Here is a 19,554-nt window from a genome sequence, read left to right as displayed (position 1 = left end):
CACACACACACACACACACACACACATACAGACAAAAGGAACGCAGAGGAGGAAACGTTTCGATTTAGATCTATATCATTAAGCGCTGTCATGTAACACATATAACAGCAACTACTAAAAACTGGAATGTGGGCACACGCTCTCATACCCGAACTATCCTCCCTCTCTGCCCACCTCATGGGGGGGTTAAGGGGGGTGGCAGGGTGGCAGAGTGAGACATCCGGGCCATAGATGGTGTGACAGGTCGGCTGCAGGTGGGCACAGCGCTGGGCAGTACGGGGCAGTGCAGTGCCGACGCTGCAGGGAGCCGCGAGCTCCGTGATTCCAGCGCCGCGTCCCTCCGGCCGCCCCGGCCGCCTATAAATAGCCCTGCCGACAGGTGATATTATGACAAATGCCGGCGTCTGTCCTTGCTGCACTCTGGAGCAGAGGTCAGCGCCGTCGGCGAAACACACAGAGGGGGGGGGTACCTGCCGAGCGCACAGAACCGTCCAGCGCGCAGCTGGACAATGTACAGTAGTTGACCAGCTCAGTGCTCACTTGTCCCCTTCTGCTCTTACTCATTCTACAGGCTTACTCACTCTCTCGTCTCCTTGTGTCCTTGTCTCCTCTCCTAGATGTGCCTGGATGTACTTCAATGTACCAACACAATGAGGGCTACCCAAACCAACAGCATAACAATGAAGGTAAAGGTTTTATTCATTTAGCAGATACCTATATATATATATAATGAAAAAAATATATAAAACATAATACAATTTAGCACACATGATTTATGACATAGTTGGTAGGTATTGGAAATAATGACACTGACTGACATTAAAAGGGCTCTCTCAACAAATGAGAGTGCGCAGATAAGGAATTGTCATCCTCTTATGCAAACGAGCGATATCCAAATAGGCCCGGATTGTGCCGTGTCTCTTCCCTTTCACATGAACTGACTAGCCTTAGAGGGAATCCCCCGTGGAACAGGTCCATGCGAGGGTGGAGTGATGAGCGCTGGAATGACTAACGCCAAAATTGTCCTGGGCGAGCCGTAGAGGGCCGCGGTGAGACGGGTTAGGCAGAGACTCGGCAGATTTCGGCCCATTCAGAACTCCGATTGCACTCGCGGATTGGCCGGCGCTCGCTGTGGTCATTGGCTTACCAGGCCAGAGGGTCTGTGTTTCCATTGGCAGAGTCTCTCGCCTCTTCTCTCTCCCCCCCTCTCTCTCTCTCGCTCTCTCTCCCCCCTCACACACACTACCCCAACCTCCCCCCCCCCCCCTTTGCCTCAGGAATTCCAGGGTAAATATTACTACTGGAAAAGCCGAGTATTTTTCCTGGAGGAGTGAAAAAATAATCCATCCCCTTCGCTTCGCTTTGTTTGTGTCGCACCGTTTTGAGTAATTCCAGCCGCCGTCTCTACGCCCTGCTATAATGAGTTATTAATAACAGAATGGCCGTCACATCCTCTGCAGCTGGTCAAATGTCCCAAACGCCACAGATCATCCGAAATGCGTCTTTGTCCCTTTTTTTGTCGTCACTGTACTGTAGAGGCTCTCTGAATCACAAGGCCTCGAGGAGAATTGCTGTGTCTCCTTCACAGTTCATTGCTGTTATGCAAGACTCTATTTTTTTGTGATCCATTCAAGATTTTTTTCCCCATTTAAGCGAAAACACATTTGTTGCCTCAGTCGTGATTTTCAGTGTAATTCAACCTCATTGCCTGGACACAGGCAGTCTGGCTCGAGTGAACAAGCAAACATTCACAAAGCCTTAGCCGTGTACCTTTTATAACAAACATTTTCTTTCCATGTTTTTTTCCAGGTTATCTGTTTGAAAATGACTCCCGAGTTGTTCCTGAGAAGTTTGAAGGTGAGCGTCTTCCTGAATATCCTGCTGTATCTTATTAACCTCTTCAGAGCAATGCTCAAAAGAAGCCCACACAACACAACTAGATGGGGTCACCAGGTGCATCAAGTGATGGCTGAAATGCAATGCAGCAACACAAACACACACACACACACACACACACACACACACACACACACACACACACACACACACACCTTTGCTCGCTTGGTACACAGTTCAGGATCGATTTTCACACAGACAATAATCCACACCTGTACACACACCTATCAGCAACAGCATCCTCAGTGCAAGAAGCAAACTGATACGACAGACAAACAATAACCTTAGAGGCCTTTTCTGCATTAGCAACCCTGGGCTGTGACGGCGCGAGGTGTCTGTTTTCCCATGCGTGAGGCATACCGCGGCTCTCATGACGTTTTCAGAACGAGCTGAGCTGTCGGTTTCCCATGGCGCTGATTGATTGACTGTCCCGGGTTGGGAGTCTCAAGGACAGTCGCACCAGCTGAACTGGTGTGAACATGTTCTGGAGCGACGGTGTCGGTTACCTTACTGGGGTTCCCACGCTTGGGCGTCAGGCAGCGAAGGAACGCGCTAATGCTAAAATCATTTTCACCATCGCCACTCGCGTAAGAGGAATAGTCAGTCTAGTTCCCTGGAATTTCCTGGAATATTGAAGAGAATGCAGTCTAAACATGACTCATTCGACTTATCAGTCTCACTTATTACTCCCATTCCATTACTCAACTTATTATTCAGCATTTTACTGTATTTATTTCCTTGTAGACTCTGACGACGACGTTAGCTTCGCCGTTTATCTTACAGCCGCATTGCTAGCCGACAGCGTAATTTACTGCCCTGGTCGGAGAGCAAGTTGGCCTGTGGTTAATTTTCTAGTCTTCTTACTTCAAGAACTGCCCTCAAGGTGAAGGATTACAACCTTTAAACCGCCCACAAACAAACACACCTACGACTCCTCCACTGCACTTGGAGTCACAGCTAAGCCTCCTGTGCTGTAATTAACGTCTATCCGATCCGTCCGTGAAAGTCTATCTGGTGTGGTCATTTGTGCCGGCAACACGAGACCATGGGGCTAGTTTGGACCTAACCCTGTTTCGACAGGTCTGGTATAAGAACTGAGAGTAATAGATACTGCCCGCTAAGCCAGAGGCTAGCGACCACACACTCAGTTTACAGAAGGCTTATGCTTTAAGGTAGCTTTTGTTGTGACAAGGCAGTGTACATAGCTTGTACAGATTAGCGACAGCATTCCTCTGTCCATTTCCCTGTCGTTGCTTGACCCCCATTGTTTATTCCACGTGTTTGTCCACCAGGTGAGGTCAAGCAGGAAGCGGGCACCGTCTTCCGCGAGGGCGCCCCCTACCAGCGCCGCGGGTCCCTGCAGCTCTGGCAGTTCCTGGTGGCCCTGCTGGACGACCCAGGCAATGCCCACTTCATCGCCTGGACCGGCCGTGGCATGGAGTTCAAACTCATCGAGCCCGAGGAGGTAAGGGTCCTTCTAAATCCGTCCAGAAATACTGCCTGAAGACAATCGCTTCATAGTGGTTTTGGGGCTCTAGACAAACAGTGTCGACTTCCCGTACTTGTATTAAATCTAGTCCTAGGCAATTATTAATGGATATTGTGATTGACACTTGTGTCTATCTAAGGACTAGGCTTAATCCATGTAAGGGAAACTAGCCCACAGTTGATGAATGGTTCATGAAGGAATTTAGGACTGACCTTAGACCAGGGCAACTTTTCCACTGTTAATACACAACATATACACAAGCAAGCAGGAAGAGCCTGTTCTCCAGTCAGCATTCTTTTTTTTTCCACGCGAGTCATTGATACATCAGCTGAGCCGCGGCCACAGGTGAGCTGTTGCAGCGTCTGGAGCAAGGATCCGTAAAAGAGCTTCGTCGTCGTCCTCCTCCTCCTCCTCCTCATCATCAAATCCATCCGTTCCCACCACACGCATCTGCAAACTCCCCTGGGCCTCACCAGTGCCAGCTCTCCATTAGCCGCCATGCATTATTTACCCTCCACGTATACACACACACACACACACACGCACACACACACACACTCTCACCCCCCCCCCCAACACACTTAAGCTGGCCCAAGCCAAACACAAAATGGAGGCTGAAGCTCTATTACAAAATATGACCACGCCGTGCTCTCTGCTGTGGCGCATGTGAGCCGGCTGGGGGCCGCTATGGCCTGACTCTGGGCCTAGTGCGCATCAGCGCACCACCCCTCCCATTGTCTGTGGTCAGTAGACGGCTAAAGAGCATTACTCAGCAGGCAGCCACACTCGCCGAGCAGGCCTCCATCAGGCCAGCAACCGTCCGCATTAATCATTCATTACAGCTGGACTTTTACAGCGGCGGCTATAAGAGCTCTCTTTCTTTCTCTCTCTTTTCTCTCTGTCTCTTTCTCTCTCTCTTTTTTTGAGAGATCAAACACAAACCATCTCTCCCTAAGGGAAGTCTCAACCTCCCCCCTTCTCCTCCTCCTCCTCCTCCTCCCCCGATCCCCCTTAAAGTGGTGACTTCCATTTGCGTTCGGTTTAGGCCTGGAGACCTTTGGATTCAATCAAGATTTTTAAACAAACTTAATAAAACACAAACACACTTCAGAAGGTGTGGAAAGCTAGAGGAAGAGTGCAGAAATGGCAAAGCTGTGTGTTTGAGAGTGTGTGTGTGTGTGTGTGTGTGTGTGCACTTGGCTTTTCAGATGGTCAAGTGTATTATTTAGCTTAGCTTTTCGCGGGGGGGATGACAAACGCCGCGGGAGTTCAGCCCTCATGCATGTGATTGCGGGGTTACATAAAGAGGGGCTGAATCAACATGTTGCTGGCTCGCCCTGTTTTCCACACTCCTGCACTCTTGCCGCTAAAAATGTTAACCTTTACGTGCACACTGGGCCAACAGCACCCTCTAGTGTTAGTGGCCAAAGTGGAGAGATTCTCACCAACTTTACTCAGTTTACAACATAATGATAGTGGCCTATAAAAGTAAAGCTGGAGCCTAGAGCAAGGTAAATAACGGATATGTAGGCTTACTTACCGGCAAACATGAATCATGTTAATTACACCGTAGTTATTTCATCTGAGTCACAGTCTTCCTCTCCTCCCCTTCTTCTCTCAGGTGGCAAGACTTTGGGGGATGCAGAAAAACCGTCCAGCCATGAACTACGACAAACTGAGTCGCTCACTGCGCTACTACTATGAGAAGGGAATCATGCAAAAGGTAAGCAGAGTAAATTGAAATGCAATTTCTGTCTTGCCAGAAGTTGCCACATTATTGAATTTCCTTGAATCTTGAATTTCCCTGAATCTTGAATTTCCCCTTGGGGATCAATAAAGAATCTATCTATCTATCTATCTATCTATTTATCTATGTATCTATCTATCTAATTAAAACATATTTTAATAATAAGTGTGAACAGTTGGTGCATCATTTGTAGTTTAGTCTCTAACCTCACTGTCCTTGTCCTTGGCAGGTGGCGGGAGAGCGTTACGTTTACAAGTTCGTGTGCGAGCCGGAGGCGCTCATCTCCCTGGCGTTCCCCGACAATCAGCGGCCCAGCCTGAAGGCTGAGTTCGAGCGCTACGTCAACGAGGAGGACACGGTGCCACTCTCCCACCTGGACGAGGGGGTGAACTACCCACCCGAACAAGCCGCCAGCGCCATGGGGCCCCAGCCCTACTCCAAAGGCTACATGTACTAATGCCACCGACTTGCCCTCCTCCCCCTCATCCCGCCCCGACCCCCAGCCCACCTCTCCACACCCCGAACCGCCCCCCACCCCCTCCCCAGTCCTGCACCTATTGCACATGCCCGCCCCATCCTCTTGTATATAAGGCTATGGTGTTTTTTTTTTGTTTTTGTTTTAAATTAATCTCATTAGGGATTCAGCATTCCTCTCACTTCTGAGGCCTATCCACAAGTCTGTGCTTACAGAGATTGCTTAATAAAGACCCAATATTACTACTAACCAGGTGGTTGTGGATTATTTTGTGCAGGGGCAGGAGGGGAAGTCGTTGTGAAATTGTAATGAGTAGTTTGTGGCGATCAAAAGCAGGGGGTTTCCATTACCTACCCCATAAAAACAAGACATAAAATGCTCTGTGCCCTTGATGGAGGGTTGTTTGTGGTGTTTGTGACAACTTGCTTGTACACTGTGTACCACTGAGACACATCAATAAAACAGTTCAAACTCTTGACTGGACAGACACAACATGCCCCAAATCTTCAACTGGCTGAGCTATATACAACCAACTTTTCAACATACAGTGCCCGCAACACAAACCCTCAAAATGTCTATAAATCTCCTCTATAAGTATCCCAGGAATTGTTCTTTCATGGAAAGGACAGTTAATTTTAGGCACAGGGTTTGATTTTCATCAGCTCCGATAACGGCATTAACTTGTTCATTTGTACTATACAGAAAGACATTTATAACCCAGTAGACTTATCTTAACTTTCCATTTTTGTAAAGATAAGCATATATATTGCTTGATGGATTCATTTAAACTTCCCATATCCCTTCACTGCTACCACAGACATAACTCATATAATAACCTAAAAAGCTATTGATAAATACATTCAATCAAAACCCATTAAGCTTGGTGCCATTCAAACTAATGGATATGGACTAATAAAGGTCTTAGGGTAATAAAAGAATCCTACAATACTTTAAAGACACTGGAGAACAAGACGTTGTTGTTGCGGTTAGCTGATGTATTGCAAAAGTACAGACAATAGCACACAATTTCCTGTTGTCGGTACTGTCGACAAAGTATAAAAGTTTTTTATGATCTATAAATATATTACTCCACTCTCTCTCTCTCTCTCTCGCTGTCTTTGTCTCTCACACACACAGACACATTCAGTTGCACATGCACAACATCTGTTCGAGATATCCAGTCCCATTATGACTTCCACATTGAAAATAATTGAATTGAGTACCTCCTTCCGTTCCCCATTCTTGTCACCAAATATGGGCCTGGATTCTGCTTAAAACTAATTACAGTTCCACAGTACAGAAATCCCCATAATCTGTCGAGTAATCTGAATTGATATCTGCTAACACAATTTATGCACAAATAAGCATTACGGCATGATGACCTCCTCCACAAAATAATACAATGTTTAATTTGCAATGGTGCTTGAGGTTCACATGTGTGAATAACTGTAAGGCAAAAATGACAAACGTTGGTCTGGGATGTAAAGCAATGTTAAGAGACGTGTCCTTGTTATATTCACACCGGGCACAGCACTGCCTCCGAGGAAATGTCTGAAGAGATACATGTGCCAGGCCTGCCTTCGCCCGCGACAACAAGACAACAAAAGGCTGTGGTGACGGCAGTGTGGCGCGTCACGAGAGGCGAGACTATCGTCTGCGGAAGGCTCTGGAAATCCTCCAGGCGTTGGGCTCCTCGTAACGGTTGTAGAGCGGCTCCAGGCGCTGCATCTTCTTCTGCTTGCTGAGGCGCGTGGGGTCGGACACTTTGAAGAACGCCGGCGCGAACTCCACCAGCCAGCGCGGGTCGATGGTGGTGATCTCGCGCATGTACTCCTTGGTGGTCAACACCAGCTCGTGGTACACCAACCTAGTGACGAGACATGGGGAAATGTTCCAGTTGGTGACACAGGATGCCAACGCAGGTTTCTGTAATCTGACTACCCAAGTTAAAACAAGCAAGGCAGCAAATGCTGAATAAGGAGAAATCAAGACAGCCCTCCTAGTGAGATATCTTTAACTCATCATAAGACTTGAGGAAATAAAACAGCTAAAGGTGCTGGCAGATTTCTGACTGCGTCAGTGGGACCTGAATAAAACTGTGAGAGTGGGAAAGTCATGTCCAGGCAAGATGATGTGATACGTGTACAGGAAAGTAACATGACTGATAAATCACAATGCTTCACTGCAAAAAGTGCTTATCTAATCAAATCTTGCCAAGTGTGATTAATCTTACGTCAAGATCAATTCGCACTTTCTCATAAAATCATTTGACAAAGTCACGTCCTCAAAACAAGGAAAATATGTCAGCCAGTGCATTTAGCAAATTTGTCTTGATAAGACTCTTTGAAATAAGTCTTCTTAAATCTTTTGAGAGAGTGCTTTCTTCATACTAAAAACAAACCAAATAGATTTTTTCTAGTTAGTATAATTAAGATTAATAACATTTGGTTAGATTTATTTTTTTGCCGTGTTTAAGGTGTGCCCATGCCTGGTCTCTGATAGTGGACGGAGTACTCACCACTCTGGCTGTCTGTTGAAGAGGGCGCTGGCAGGATGGATGTAGACCACCTGCTGGTCGATGAGCGTCCGGTAGCCCTCCTGTGGGTCCTTCTTGGCAGCATTACGGAAGAAACCGCTGCAGATGGCTTTCTGCACACGAACAGTGGCCTTCCCACAAGACACCATGTCTAACTTATGCCTATGAGGGTACAAAGGCAACATAGTGAAGATACAATCACAATGTCCTCGGCAAAGTGCATTCTCAAGGTATTACGCCACCATAATCTGTTTAAGCTGTGACATGAAATATCTCATGGGATATGCCCAATCAATATGATCAGCCAAGCAAGGTTTACACGGAAAACAAGCAGTGACTGGTGCTGTGTGGCTATGACTGCATAACTTAATACCACTTTTTAAAATCCGCCATTTGCAAAGTCATAGTCGGAGACGATATCTGAGAATTTTTTTTTTTTTACCGGTCCATGATGCCCAGCATCTGTTTGCGGATATCCTGTGCGCGGCGCAGCGATCTGGCCTGGATGAAGTTCTCGAAACACCAGGGGTTGGAGAATTTGTTGTTCTTCCACGAGTTGTAGACTGACAGCAGAGTAAGGTGATCTCCCTCTGGCTGGTGGAACTTGGCTTTCTTCTGATCGGCTTGCATTTGCTTGTCCTGAGAGGAAATTAAATTAAAGTGAAAAAAAAAAAAAAAATCCGCATTAATATATTATCCTTTGCAAAAGAACATACCCTAGACAAAAAGATGATAAATAGACGACCTAAAAACGACACAAAATAAGAAACCACGGTACTTGCCCCAGAAAATGGTAAAATAAATAAAATGACTTTTAAAAAAATAACAACATTACATATTACTGGTCTGATATGACCATATGGTTATGAATAATCCCATTACAGTTCATGCAAAATTACGTACACCGATTTGAAAGAGGACTAAAGTGACGACAAGCCCAGAACTTGCCAACTCTGTTCGCAAACTTCCCCTAGTTTCCCACCAGTTATTCCCACATGAGATAACGTTCACAATGACGTTTTCACTAGGAAACCGTTTTCCCCATGTGCTTGAATGCACCATAGGTTTCCTATCTGTCTAGTAGCCTATGCGGATTGCTGTGTGTATGTGATTGATGTATGTGCACATTGTGCAGGGCAGAAATTGAATTTGGATAAATACTAATAATCACAAATATTATGCTTTTTCAACTACATTTAGGTTCTCTGTTATATATTAACTTGCCATAGCCACAAAATTCCAGTTAATTCCTGTTCATTCCCATCCCAACTGCTATTCCTGGAATTTTGCAAACCTAGTTCCAAGAGGTCTAGATAACTTAGGCAATCTTCTCAAGAAAAAGACTAAATATGATCTAAGCGTGACAGAACCAGTTGCTTGGAACCGCATCATGAGAACATTTCCTGTAACAGGAAATAAGCAGCATTTTATAAAACACACACTTTTCTCCATAGCAACATGATCCACCAGTACCTTTGGCCTGTAGAAGACGTTCTGCACAGACAGCATGGACACAATGGTCAGCATCTCCTCACTGCAGCCCAGATGCACTGACATGATAAGCATCTTACACAACATGGGGGCGAGGGGGAACTCTGCCATCTGAGAAGGACATCAAGAGAAAGGAAGAAGAAAGGAAAGATGAAAAACAAAAGATGAAAAAGAGTGGTATACGGAGTATGTATGATATGCTTGGCATCACTGGCATCACAGTCTTCATTCTACATCATTATAACAACATTACAACACGACGAAACCAGTTCAACTCGGCCAGTCAGGCTACTTTATCTGGCCATTAGACATTATACAGAACTCATCGTGTCTCATATCTACATCCCATCTCATCAGACGACATCAGTGAATGATTCCAGAAATTCCGCCATCTGAGGTTACGTTTCGTCTCAGCGTGACTCAGTAGTGTGCAGTGCTTTTGCGTACGCAGAGAAACCGTGTAAAAAATCTCACCCTGCGGCCGAGACGCGTGAGCAGCCCCTCGTCGTCCAAGGCTCCGAGGGTGTACAGCTGCTCCATGGCAGTCACCAGCGTCTCCATCGGAGGGGCGTCCATGAAGTCGAACGACAGCAGGTCGTTGATACCCATGGCCTGAGCGAGGAGCGAGAAGCGAGCGTGAAAAAGAACACTCAATAGGCATATCAGAGAGGTCGTTAGACAATAACACTACTGGTCTGGGAGCAGTCTTTATCGGCCGCCTGATGGTGCATTGCTAACGGCCGTGTCTAAAACAAGGTGGAGCACAACAGCAACATGGAGGGCTGTGGTTGACAAATGAAACAAAAATGCACGCTAATTGGGGCCTACGTTCCAACAGCCACCCTGAGGCCCGGGAGACGTAATTAACACCTGAGCGCATTCCAAACAGGTGCGCGACCTCAAATTGAGGTCGGCGTCATTACACCAGGGGTCAGACTTATTAAGCGATCATGTTCGGTTCTGGCACTGGGGGATAAGGGCAGCTGGAAAATGTCCGGCCAAAAACGTTTACATCACTGTTTGGCATTCCACAATTTTCAAAATGAGAAGTGAAACACATATGCCCAAGGGCGAGACCACAGACCCACTGAAGCTACACAGGGTTTCTCAACACAAAGCATGAGAGCTGAATGGACGACGGAGTACCTTGAGTGACAGCATGGTGCTGGCCAGGTTGGTCCTCTGGATCTCGGGCACGTTGGTGGTGAGCATCTCGTCTCGGTAGGCTCTCTCGGTGTACAGCCTGTAGCATTTACCAGGGCCTGTTCTACCGGCTCTGCCTGCACGCTGCTTAGCCTGGGCCTGGGGGGGGCGGGGAGGGGAGGGTCAAAGGTAATTAGTCAGAGGGTTTAACGAGTGAGGGCTGAACCAAAGCGACACATCTGAAAGCATTTGATTAAAAGACTTGTGAGTTATTGAGGCTTGTGTACCTGTGATATAGGTGTCACCACCAGCTGGTCAATGCCAGTTTTAGAGTTGTAGACGTTTTGCTTGACAAAGCCGGGGTCCACCACATAATAGATGCCATCAATGGTGAGGGAGGTCTCAGCGATGTTAGTGGCAATGACCACCTAAAAATGATAAAAAAAAACTTTGTGTTAGCTCCAAAAAAAAGGGCAATATGACCAAGGTAGAGGAGAAGTCAGACAGCAAGGAAGAGACAGAATGAAGGAGAGAAAGAGAGAAAGAGAGAAAGAGACGAAGAAAAAGGGAGGACCCAGCTTCACACCTTTCTGCTGCCAGGGGGTGCTGGGTCAAAGATCCTGGTCTGCATCTCGCTGGGCAGGGCGGAGTACACCGGCAGGATGATGAGCTCAGGAACATCTGGCCCCAGAGACTTCATGCGCTCGTACAGGATCTCACAGGCCGTGTCGATCTCCTCCTGACCCGTCAAGAACACCAGGACATCACCTGCAGGAGAACGGAGAGGGAGAGCAGAGCAGAGTACACACACCATTATTACGGTCTACAAATGTCAAATATTAATACTATTACAGTACTTGTTACTTACTTGAACATTATAAGTGCTACCAAACAAGACAAATTCAAGTAAAGCCATCCTTACACCAGAAGTCTTTGACAAGATTTGGGAAAGATTCTTGTAGTCGTTTGAGCAAAGCTTGAGCGGGAATTAGCTAAAAGACTGCAAACTTTTAAGAATCTTACCCAAATCTTGTCAAAGTCTCCTAATGTCTGGGTAAAATAAAGGACGAAACCTTACCTGGGGGCTCAGTCAGGTGGATCTGCATGACGGTGATGAGACTGGCATCCAGGTAGTCCGTCTCAGGCTCTTTGGTGTAGAGCACCTCCACAGGGTACGTGCGGCCGGGAATGGTGAAGATGGGCGCCTCGTAGAAGTACTGCGAGAACTTGACGGCGTCCAGCGTGGCAGAGGTGACGATCAGCTTCAGGTCTTTGCGATTCTGCACGGTCTGATGGACAAAGAGAACATGTTTTTTTTCACACAAGTTAAAGGATATTATATTATTGAAAGAGTACAGGACAGGACAGAATGCATTGTGTGTTGATGCAGAATACATTCAAGTTCACTTCTGCCTGCTACAAATAATCTAAATGTCGTTCAACGCTGACTCCCGTACCTTTTTGAGGAGACCGAAGAGAATGTCGATGTAGATGTTCCTCTCGTGGGCCTCGTCCAGCATCATGACGCAGTACTGGGAGAGCGAAGGGTCGATGAGGAACTCTCGGAGCAGCATACCGTCTGTCATGTACTTGATGACCGTCTCGGTGCTGGTGCAGTCCTCAAAACGCATGGTGTAGCCCACCTGTAGAGAACGCCACGCCACTCGTTTAGCTTTGAGGCTTCCAACAATAATGCCAGAGTGATGTGCTAATGAAGTCTTATAATTAACTATCTATTAATCATCTTTATTCTGAAGAAAACTCAAGATATTCCTGAAATCGCTGTTCCTGACCTATTATGAACTATATTTAAAAGATATGTAAGAAGAAAATGAAAAACACATATTTTACTTTATGCTGTTGAAGAATGGAAGCTAACTTAGATCACTATTTCTATGTTCTGCCGTGAGAACCTGTTCCTAGTAAACTAAATCTATACATGTAAACATATGTACATAGTAAGCATATTATCTATACATGTAAACATATCTGGACTTTTGAGTTACTGTACCTCTTGTCCCAGACAGCAACCGTACTCCTCAGACACCCTCTTGGCCACAGACATGGCGGCCACTCTTCTGGGCTGGGTGCAGCCGATCTTGCCCCTGGTGGTGTAGCCCGCCTCGGCCAGGTACTGGGTCATTTGGGTGGTCTTCCCTGAGCCCGTCTCACCAATCACAATTAGGATCTGGTTATCATGGACAGCCTGGGACAAGGCAGATTACAGCACAATTTATGAATCAGCCTCAGCATTATCTGAGATAACAATGTCATCCAAGTAAGATAATCTGAGATAGCATCATCCAAGTAACAAATGTGAGCAGTAAATCTGTCATTTTGACTGATGTATCTGATCATACAGGCTGACAAAATGGTTTTGACAATGAGTCTGACATTTTCCACCGGCTAGGTCGTTCAGTCGACTAAGCACGATGAGAATTCACTCACTGATCATAATACAGGAAACCAGACACTAACAAATTTGCTGTTGTAACACTTCAGTGAAAAGTGTCAGTCGTATGCCGGACTGTTTGGAAAAACGAAACCCAGCTGACGATCACAACAAGAGGGGAGTGTGTGTGTGTGTGTGTGTGTGTGTGTGTGTGTGTGTGTGTGTGTGTGTGATCAGCGGGCCGCCGAGCCTGCGCACCTGCAGCAGCTGCTCCTTGAGCTTGAAGATGGGCAGGCTCTCACGCTGCTCGATGATGGTCATCTGGGTCTTCTTCCCGTACGAGACCGTGTTGCCGCCGAGGGCGTAGCGCTTCCACTCCGGCACGTCCATGTCGGGCATGATGCCAATGCCCCTCATGTTCTGGGCGATCTGCCTGCCCTCCACTGGGGGAGGAGGGGTGGGAAAAGAGGAAGTGTGTTAGTTTCAGAGATGGGCAATTATGATAACGCCCCCCCCCCCATGACTACCATCACCCCATTCCCTATTTGCCCTACCGGACGTTGACTCGTATGCAGTGACAGTGGCACTGGCACTTCAGGGCATGGTGTGTGTGTGTGTGCGTGTGTGTGTGTGTGTGTGTGAGAGAGTGTTTGCGGGGGTGGGGGTTGGGTAGAGTACCAGGGCACCAGGGCTGAAGGAAATGAGCTGGCCATCAGTAAGGGCCCTGAGGGCACTCTCTCGCACTGAGAGAAGAGGGGGGGGGAGGGGGGGACAGTAAAGAAAAATCTCCCTCTCCTCAAGACGAGAGGAGAGGATGTCTGGCACTCTCAAGTGAGCGGGGTGATTGAGGAGGCACGACGGGATGGGATGGGATGGGAGTGGCCCGGGCTTCTGCAGCCTTCGGCTGGCTTGATCCTGACTCAGCACCCAGCCGCCCCTCCTAAATGAAGATTGAGCGCCATCTCTCTAAACACTGGACAATATTCTTTATGGGACTGACAACCACGCTTCATCCCTTTTGCTTAAATGGCGCAGTTCAATTTGAACGTCTGGGGAGGGGTTGCGGGGGGTGGGTGGGAGGGGGCTGGCCCTCGGTATTCCATTTGCGCTATTGATTGTTATTCATCTATCAAATACTCCTTAACTCGAGAGGCTGTTGTATCTGTGGTAACAATACAATTAACAGTAGCGTTATGTCCCTTCGTTTAGGACTCCAAATGGCTTGGTGTGGTATGCTGACAAGGCGCTGTGGAGGCTATTGATCCAGCATCTGGGCGAGGGAGGGGGGAGGGGGAGGAGGGGGCACTTACTATCAGGCATAGGGTCGATCCAGTGCTTGTTGAGGCCCAGAGGGATGCAGTCCATCTCGGCCTCGCGTGCGGCCTGCTTCACCTCCCGCCGCTCCTTGGACAGGGCGCTCTGCATCATGGCCGCCTGGGACAGAGATCCGTCCGGGTTCTGGAGGAGACGACACGACACGAACGACGTTACTCTTTTTGAAGAATTCAAATTCAAAAGGAGGCAGTGTATGGTCTACGCCCAACTTATGGCAACTGATTTTAAGACAACCGGCTTTAGAATAACTCACAAGTAACTTGTGTTACTCTTCTGGGAAGTTCAAATAAATCAGAGATCAGCATTACATTCAAATATTTTTAGCCAACTCATGATCAACACATGGAGAAGAGGAAGTGGTGAGTCAGTAGGTTTCAGTGAGAAGTGCGTGTGATCATTACAGTCAGCAACAGTTTAGTTTTGCAAGTCAGATTGGTCAGATCTGTGTGAGAGGCCAGTATTGAGGTTAGAGTCAACAGCACCATAACTGAATGGGGGTGAGGGGTAAGGCGAGGAGAATGGCAGCACACCTTGACTATTTTGACAGGACTCAAGTTGATGGTGTGTTTGGTGCGTCCTCTGAGGAAGGGGGGCTCCTCTTCAACCAGCTCCACATCTAAATTCTCATCTGAGGGACCACAAGCAGGAATCAATATCAAAAAAAAAATCAATATAAACAGCCAGGCACAGAGAGGACTATAATAGATAGATAATAATGGAATATACTTGGAACAGTGGAATATAAATAGTACAGCAAATAAATAAACTGGGAGTAAATAAACAGAATTTCCCAGTGTGATTACATACCTTCTTCATCGTCTATTCTTGGCAGAATGCCAGTTTCCTCATCAAACTCAGGGTAGTCCTCTTTAGATAAAACATTAGCAGCAATCATCTATACAAAGATAAAGATGGACAAAGATAATGTTTAACATCAATAAACATAGACTAAAACATACTCTTAAAATAAAAATAAATAATTAGTCATATACAGTGAGGAGAAAATGTATTTGATACCATGCTAAAGTTGCCTAAAAAGAGGAATATAAAATCATCATTTGACAATTGATCTTAATTTCTTAATTCAAAAACTGAGTAAAAATAAAACCGCTAAGTACCCCAATTTTCTTTGTGATCGAAGAATGTTTCGTAAATAAATAAATGTTCTTCCTAAATGCTAGGGGGAAGGAAGTATTTGACCCCCAATGTAACCATATGGGAATTTAACACATAGGGTTAACATAGGGGCAGGCACATTTTTATTTTTTAAGGCCAGCTATTTCATGGATTCAGGATATTGTGCATCCTGATAAAGTTCCCTTGGCCGTTTGAATTAAAATAGCCCCACATCATTATACACCTTTCACCATAACTAGAGATTGCCATGGTGCTTTTTCCAGTAGGCCTATTAGCCTGTTTGATGCTCATTGAGCTCAATGCAAATCAAACAGGCTAATAGGCCTACTGGAAAAAGCACCATGCCAATCTCTAGCTATGGTCAAGGGAATGTGATGATGTGGGGCTATTTTAATTCCAAAGGCCAAGGGAAATTTATCGGGATGCATAATATCCTAGATCCATGAAATAGCTGGCCTTTAAAAATAAAAATCTGCCTGCCCCTATGTGTTAAATTCCCATAGGGTTACATAGGGGGTCAAATACTTCCTTCCCCTAGCATTTAAGGAAAACATTTATCTATTTACGATACATTCTTCAATCACAAAGAAAATTGGTGTCCTTGGCGGTTTGATTTTTACTCATTTTTTGAATTAAGGCATTAAGATCAATTGTCAAATGATGATTTTATATTCCTGTTTTAGCATTGTATCAAATACATGTGCTCCTCACTGTATATATTTTTCAAGTAACAATTTAAGAAACAGTTCAAGGGTGTTGTAATAGAAAAGTATATCTATTTCACAGGCCAATTCTAAGAACTCCAAGAAGGGCAGCATCACCACACACAAACTAATGCTGCCACCTACTGGAAGAGAATCTAACAGCAGAAAGGACGGTGCTGTACCTGTTTGATCTCCCACTTCTCCAGGTCGGTTATCTTGGTTAGCCTCTTGCGCTCCAGGGTGTCATCCTCCAGCTCGGGTACCTGGTTCAGGTTGAGGTCCACGGGTCGGTCAGGGTTCCTCATGGACTCCTCCGTGCCCTCCCCTAAAAGGTTCTTCCTGCGGTTTGGGTTCAGGTCCTCGCCAGTTTCTTGGTCCACATCCTGAAAAAGTGGGTGAACGGGAATAATAGAGTTGAAGTAAACTTAAGAAGAACAATAGTGGGCTTGCTGGATCAAGCCCACTAATAAGTAATGCAACTTTAAGCCAAGTAAGGGGTCAATGTGTCTTCCCATTCTTACCTTCATACTGAGGCTGGTTTTGGTCCCGGTGAAGGACAACACTTTGACTTTGACCTTTTGACCTTTGCTGACCACATCCGCCACGTTGGCCACTCTTCCCTCTTTGCGTAACTCTGAGACATGCACCAAGCCTTCAAAACGTTTTCTGAAAAGGATATCATATGGAACATAGCATCAGTGGAACACACACACACATCTGTAATGAGCAGTAAAAAAGTGGCTGAGTGTGAGTACCAAAACAGCACAGGACCCACACCTTTTTAACACACACACACACACACACACCTATTCTTCACTCCACTTCTATTCTCTGAACATCCACATAGTACACACATTGGTACTCTGGACAACACTACCTGAACGACTAAAGTTAGCTTAGCTAGCTGCATTTGATGAAAGGGGTTGAAAACCTACCTCAGACCCTCCAACTGCACAAAGCAGCCAAACTGCATGATGCTGCTGATTTTGCCGCTGTAGATGTCTCCAGCCGCTGGCTCCTCTGGGGGCGGCCGCTCCACGTGCCTATCCCTTTCCCTCCAGGCGTCGCTGTCCACGTCCCAACGGGATTTACGTGCCCTCTTGCGTTCCACTTTTGGCGAGCGAGACCTGGACCGGGACCGTGACCGTTCGCGTCTCCTGTGGTCCCGCTCTCTGCTTCGACTGCGACTCCTCTTTCTGTCACCGCCTTCATTTTCAGCCCTTGAATATTGGAAAAGGATATGCTTCAGGAATAACATACAACAAAACTACCAATTGTAAACCAATATTATACTTGTTCTATGTAGGACTGTTTGAAAAGAAATGGTTTCGTGTATCCTTACTTGACTGTAGGTTGTGCCTCTTGAATACTGGGCATGAACATCTCCAGCTCCTTCATGGCAGCTGCTGCCACCTTGGCATCATCAAGCATGGTCTAAAACAGATACACACAGTATTATACTGTCGATAAAAATGGCTTCCATCTTCATGAGTCAGTAAACATTTTATTGTTGAAGCTGTGTCACATATCTAGACTGTGTTTGTTGAGATGTGTCAGAAAAATGGCTGTGTGGTAAACAAGTACTGGGCTATCTTACCCTTGCGTTTGGATTGTCTGGTAAACAGAGACCAGGGAACATCTCTCTACGCTTGTCGCCATCGCCTCTTGGCTTTCCCGAGTCCTCTGAGGCTAGAAACAGTAAAGCCAGTAAGGATTAGCAAACAAGCAGTTTTTAAAATACTTGTTTTCACATCCAAAAATGGTAATGCATGTCCGAGTGTTTTTTCTTAGTTAGCTATTATCACCTTTACTGGTGGAAGGAGCTTCTGGGTGCATTGTCTGAATGAGACGCAGCAAATTGGCGACAAGTGAGTCCTGGAGAACATAAACAGAAGCTATAATATGACACACACTGTGATATTGAGAACAGATTCTTGTTTCTGAGTTTCATCTTGTTTTGTACTTACAGTGAAGTCCGCTCCATTTTTGAGCAATGCTTCTTTGAAACAATCGAATGTTGGATGTTTTTCTGCCAGACTGATGATAAACTCAGCTGAAAGGGAAAACAACATCAGCTTGTCATCAGTTCTTTTCTCAAACAATTTTTGTTATCTGGGGGGGTTTCAAGTATGTGGTTAACTCAGAGTAAGTGGTAAAAATCCAAATAGAAAAGCTGTACGGCTTTATTCTCGGAACAAAACAATGCCATTGGGCTCTTGTTTACCTTTACCTTTACCTCTTAGGTTTACCATTTCCTCCGAGTAAACTTACCCAGGTTTGTCACTAAACCACCTGCTTGGAATACCCTCGAGTTCTTTTTATTTCAAAACATGTGACATGAGACCAGGGAGTTTTTCTCTACCGCTTCTGAAACTATATTGTCACCTTTGCACACCGATGAGAGATGCTTGCATGCATATGAAAGCCCCTAGCCACAAGGACTGGGCAAGAGGTGAAGCTGGTACAATACGTACAGGTAACGTTCCTCACTGGTAGGTGATGAGACAACCGACTAGCGTGATGTAGTAAACCCCAGTTAACAAACACTGACATGAACCTCGATAACTATGGCATATCTCAGGTATTGTTACTTCCACAATCGATTCCAGGGGTTAACCCTAAATAAATGTAACTGAACATACATGATGCTATCCAGCAGCAGACATCACAGGCCCTCTAATGCTAGCATTAGCATACAATTGTACTGCTTACCACTAGCAAACTTCCACAAAACCAAGTTCAGACAACTTTAATAGTAGTTTACAGTGATACTAATAAAGTGAGATCGGCATTGACTTCTGTACGTACTCTAAAAGCAGACAGAGAGCGTACGTTTTAAAGTTGTTTGTCTTAGCAAAACAGGACAACCTAGCATTCAGCTGGTCCAGTAAGTTTGCTACCTTACGTTATCTATTAACAGCACTGGTCACATGTATCCGTTTTGCAAGAATATATACGAAATGAGGCCTTACCTAGATCTTTGTCATTTAATCCTAAATGGTTATCGAGTTCTGTGCAAACTTTAGATACCATAGACAGGTACTCGAGCCTTTGCAGCTCGACTAGCTTTTCTTCCGCCATGTTTCGCTGTTGTTACTATAGATATCAAACGCGCATGCGTGTAACTTCACCTTTTGCTGCGGAACTCAACATGGTGAAACTACGCCCCCCCGCCTATGCCCCCCGCACGATACCACCAAACACCGCAA

The 19,554-nt window shown here is 46.0% G+C and overlaps 2 protein-coding genes across 2 annotated transcripts in view; one reads left to right on the top strand and one right to left on the bottom strand.

Moving 5' to 3' along the window:
- etv4 (ETS variant transcription factor 4) overlaps window positions 1–5,856 on the top strand; it is a 35,214-nt gene extending 29,358 nt beyond the window's left edge. Inside the window, exons 9-13 of the mRNA XM_062525727.1 lie at window positions 618–686; window positions 1,810–1,857; window positions 3,189–3,361; window positions 5,007–5,108; window positions 5,362–5,856. Of these exons, the coding sequence (XP_062381711.1) occupies window positions 618–686; window positions 1,810–1,857; window positions 3,189–3,361; window positions 5,007–5,108; window positions 5,362–5,589 (620 nt within the window). The 3' untranslated portion in view covers window positions 5,590–5,856. The remainder of the gene's footprint in view (window positions 1–617; window positions 687–1,809; window positions 1,858–3,188; window positions 3,362–5,006; window positions 5,109–5,361) is intronic.
- A 717-nt stretch (window positions 5,857–6,573) lies between these two features.
- Window positions 6,574–19,431, bottom strand: LOC134070179 (ATP-dependent RNA helicase DHX8-like). Its single transcript, XM_062526432.1, has 23 exons — window positions 19,318–19,431; window positions 18,313–18,398; window positions 18,151–18,220; window positions 17,943–18,034; window positions 17,688–17,779; window positions 17,281–17,565; window positions 16,867–17,011; window positions 16,528–16,728; window positions 15,312–15,399; window positions 15,035–15,132; window positions 14,480–14,627; window positions 13,428–13,612; window positions 12,789–12,983; window positions 12,235–12,420; window positions 11,856–12,066; window positions 11,364–11,545; window positions 11,065–11,205; window positions 10,781–10,936; window positions 10,109–10,246; window positions 9,617–9,745; window positions 8,586–8,782; window positions 8,126–8,305; window positions 6,574–7,474 (listed from the first exon to the last, which is right to left on the bottom strand). Exons 1-23 carry the CDS (start codon window positions 19,424–19,426, stop codon window positions 7,255–7,257), a joined length of 3,534 nt encoding a protein of 1,177 aa, XP_062382416.1. The 5' UTR covers window positions 19,427–19,431; the 3' UTR covers window positions 6,574–7,254.
- Window positions 19,432–19,554: the final 123 nt, after the last annotated feature.

Source organism: Sardina pilchardus, chromosome 22 (genome assembly GCF_963854185.1).
Source record: "Sardina pilchardus chromosome 22, fSarPil1.1, whole genome shotgun sequence".
Taxonomy (NCBI): domain Eukaryota; kingdom Metazoa; phylum Chordata; class Actinopteri; order Clupeiformes; family Clupeidae; genus Sardina; species Sardina pilchardus.
The sequence above is the reverse complement of the archived record's forward strand: the minus strand, read 5'-3'. Positions and strand labels throughout refer to the sequence as shown.

Coding starts and splice junctions, on each gene's coding strand:
- LOC134070179 (XM_062526432.1), bottom strand. CDS start 19,426: ATGGCGGAAGAAAAGCTAGTCGAGCTGCAAAGGCTCGAGTACCTGTCT. Junction 17,780..17,942: donor CAGACAATCCAAACGCAAGG/GTAAGATAGCCC, acceptor TATCTGTTTTAG/ACCATGCTTGATGATGCCAA. Junction 17,012..17,280: donor GTGCAGTTGGAGGGTCTGAG/GTAGGTTTTCAA, acceptor TATCCTTTTCAG/AAAACGTTTTGAAGGCTTGG.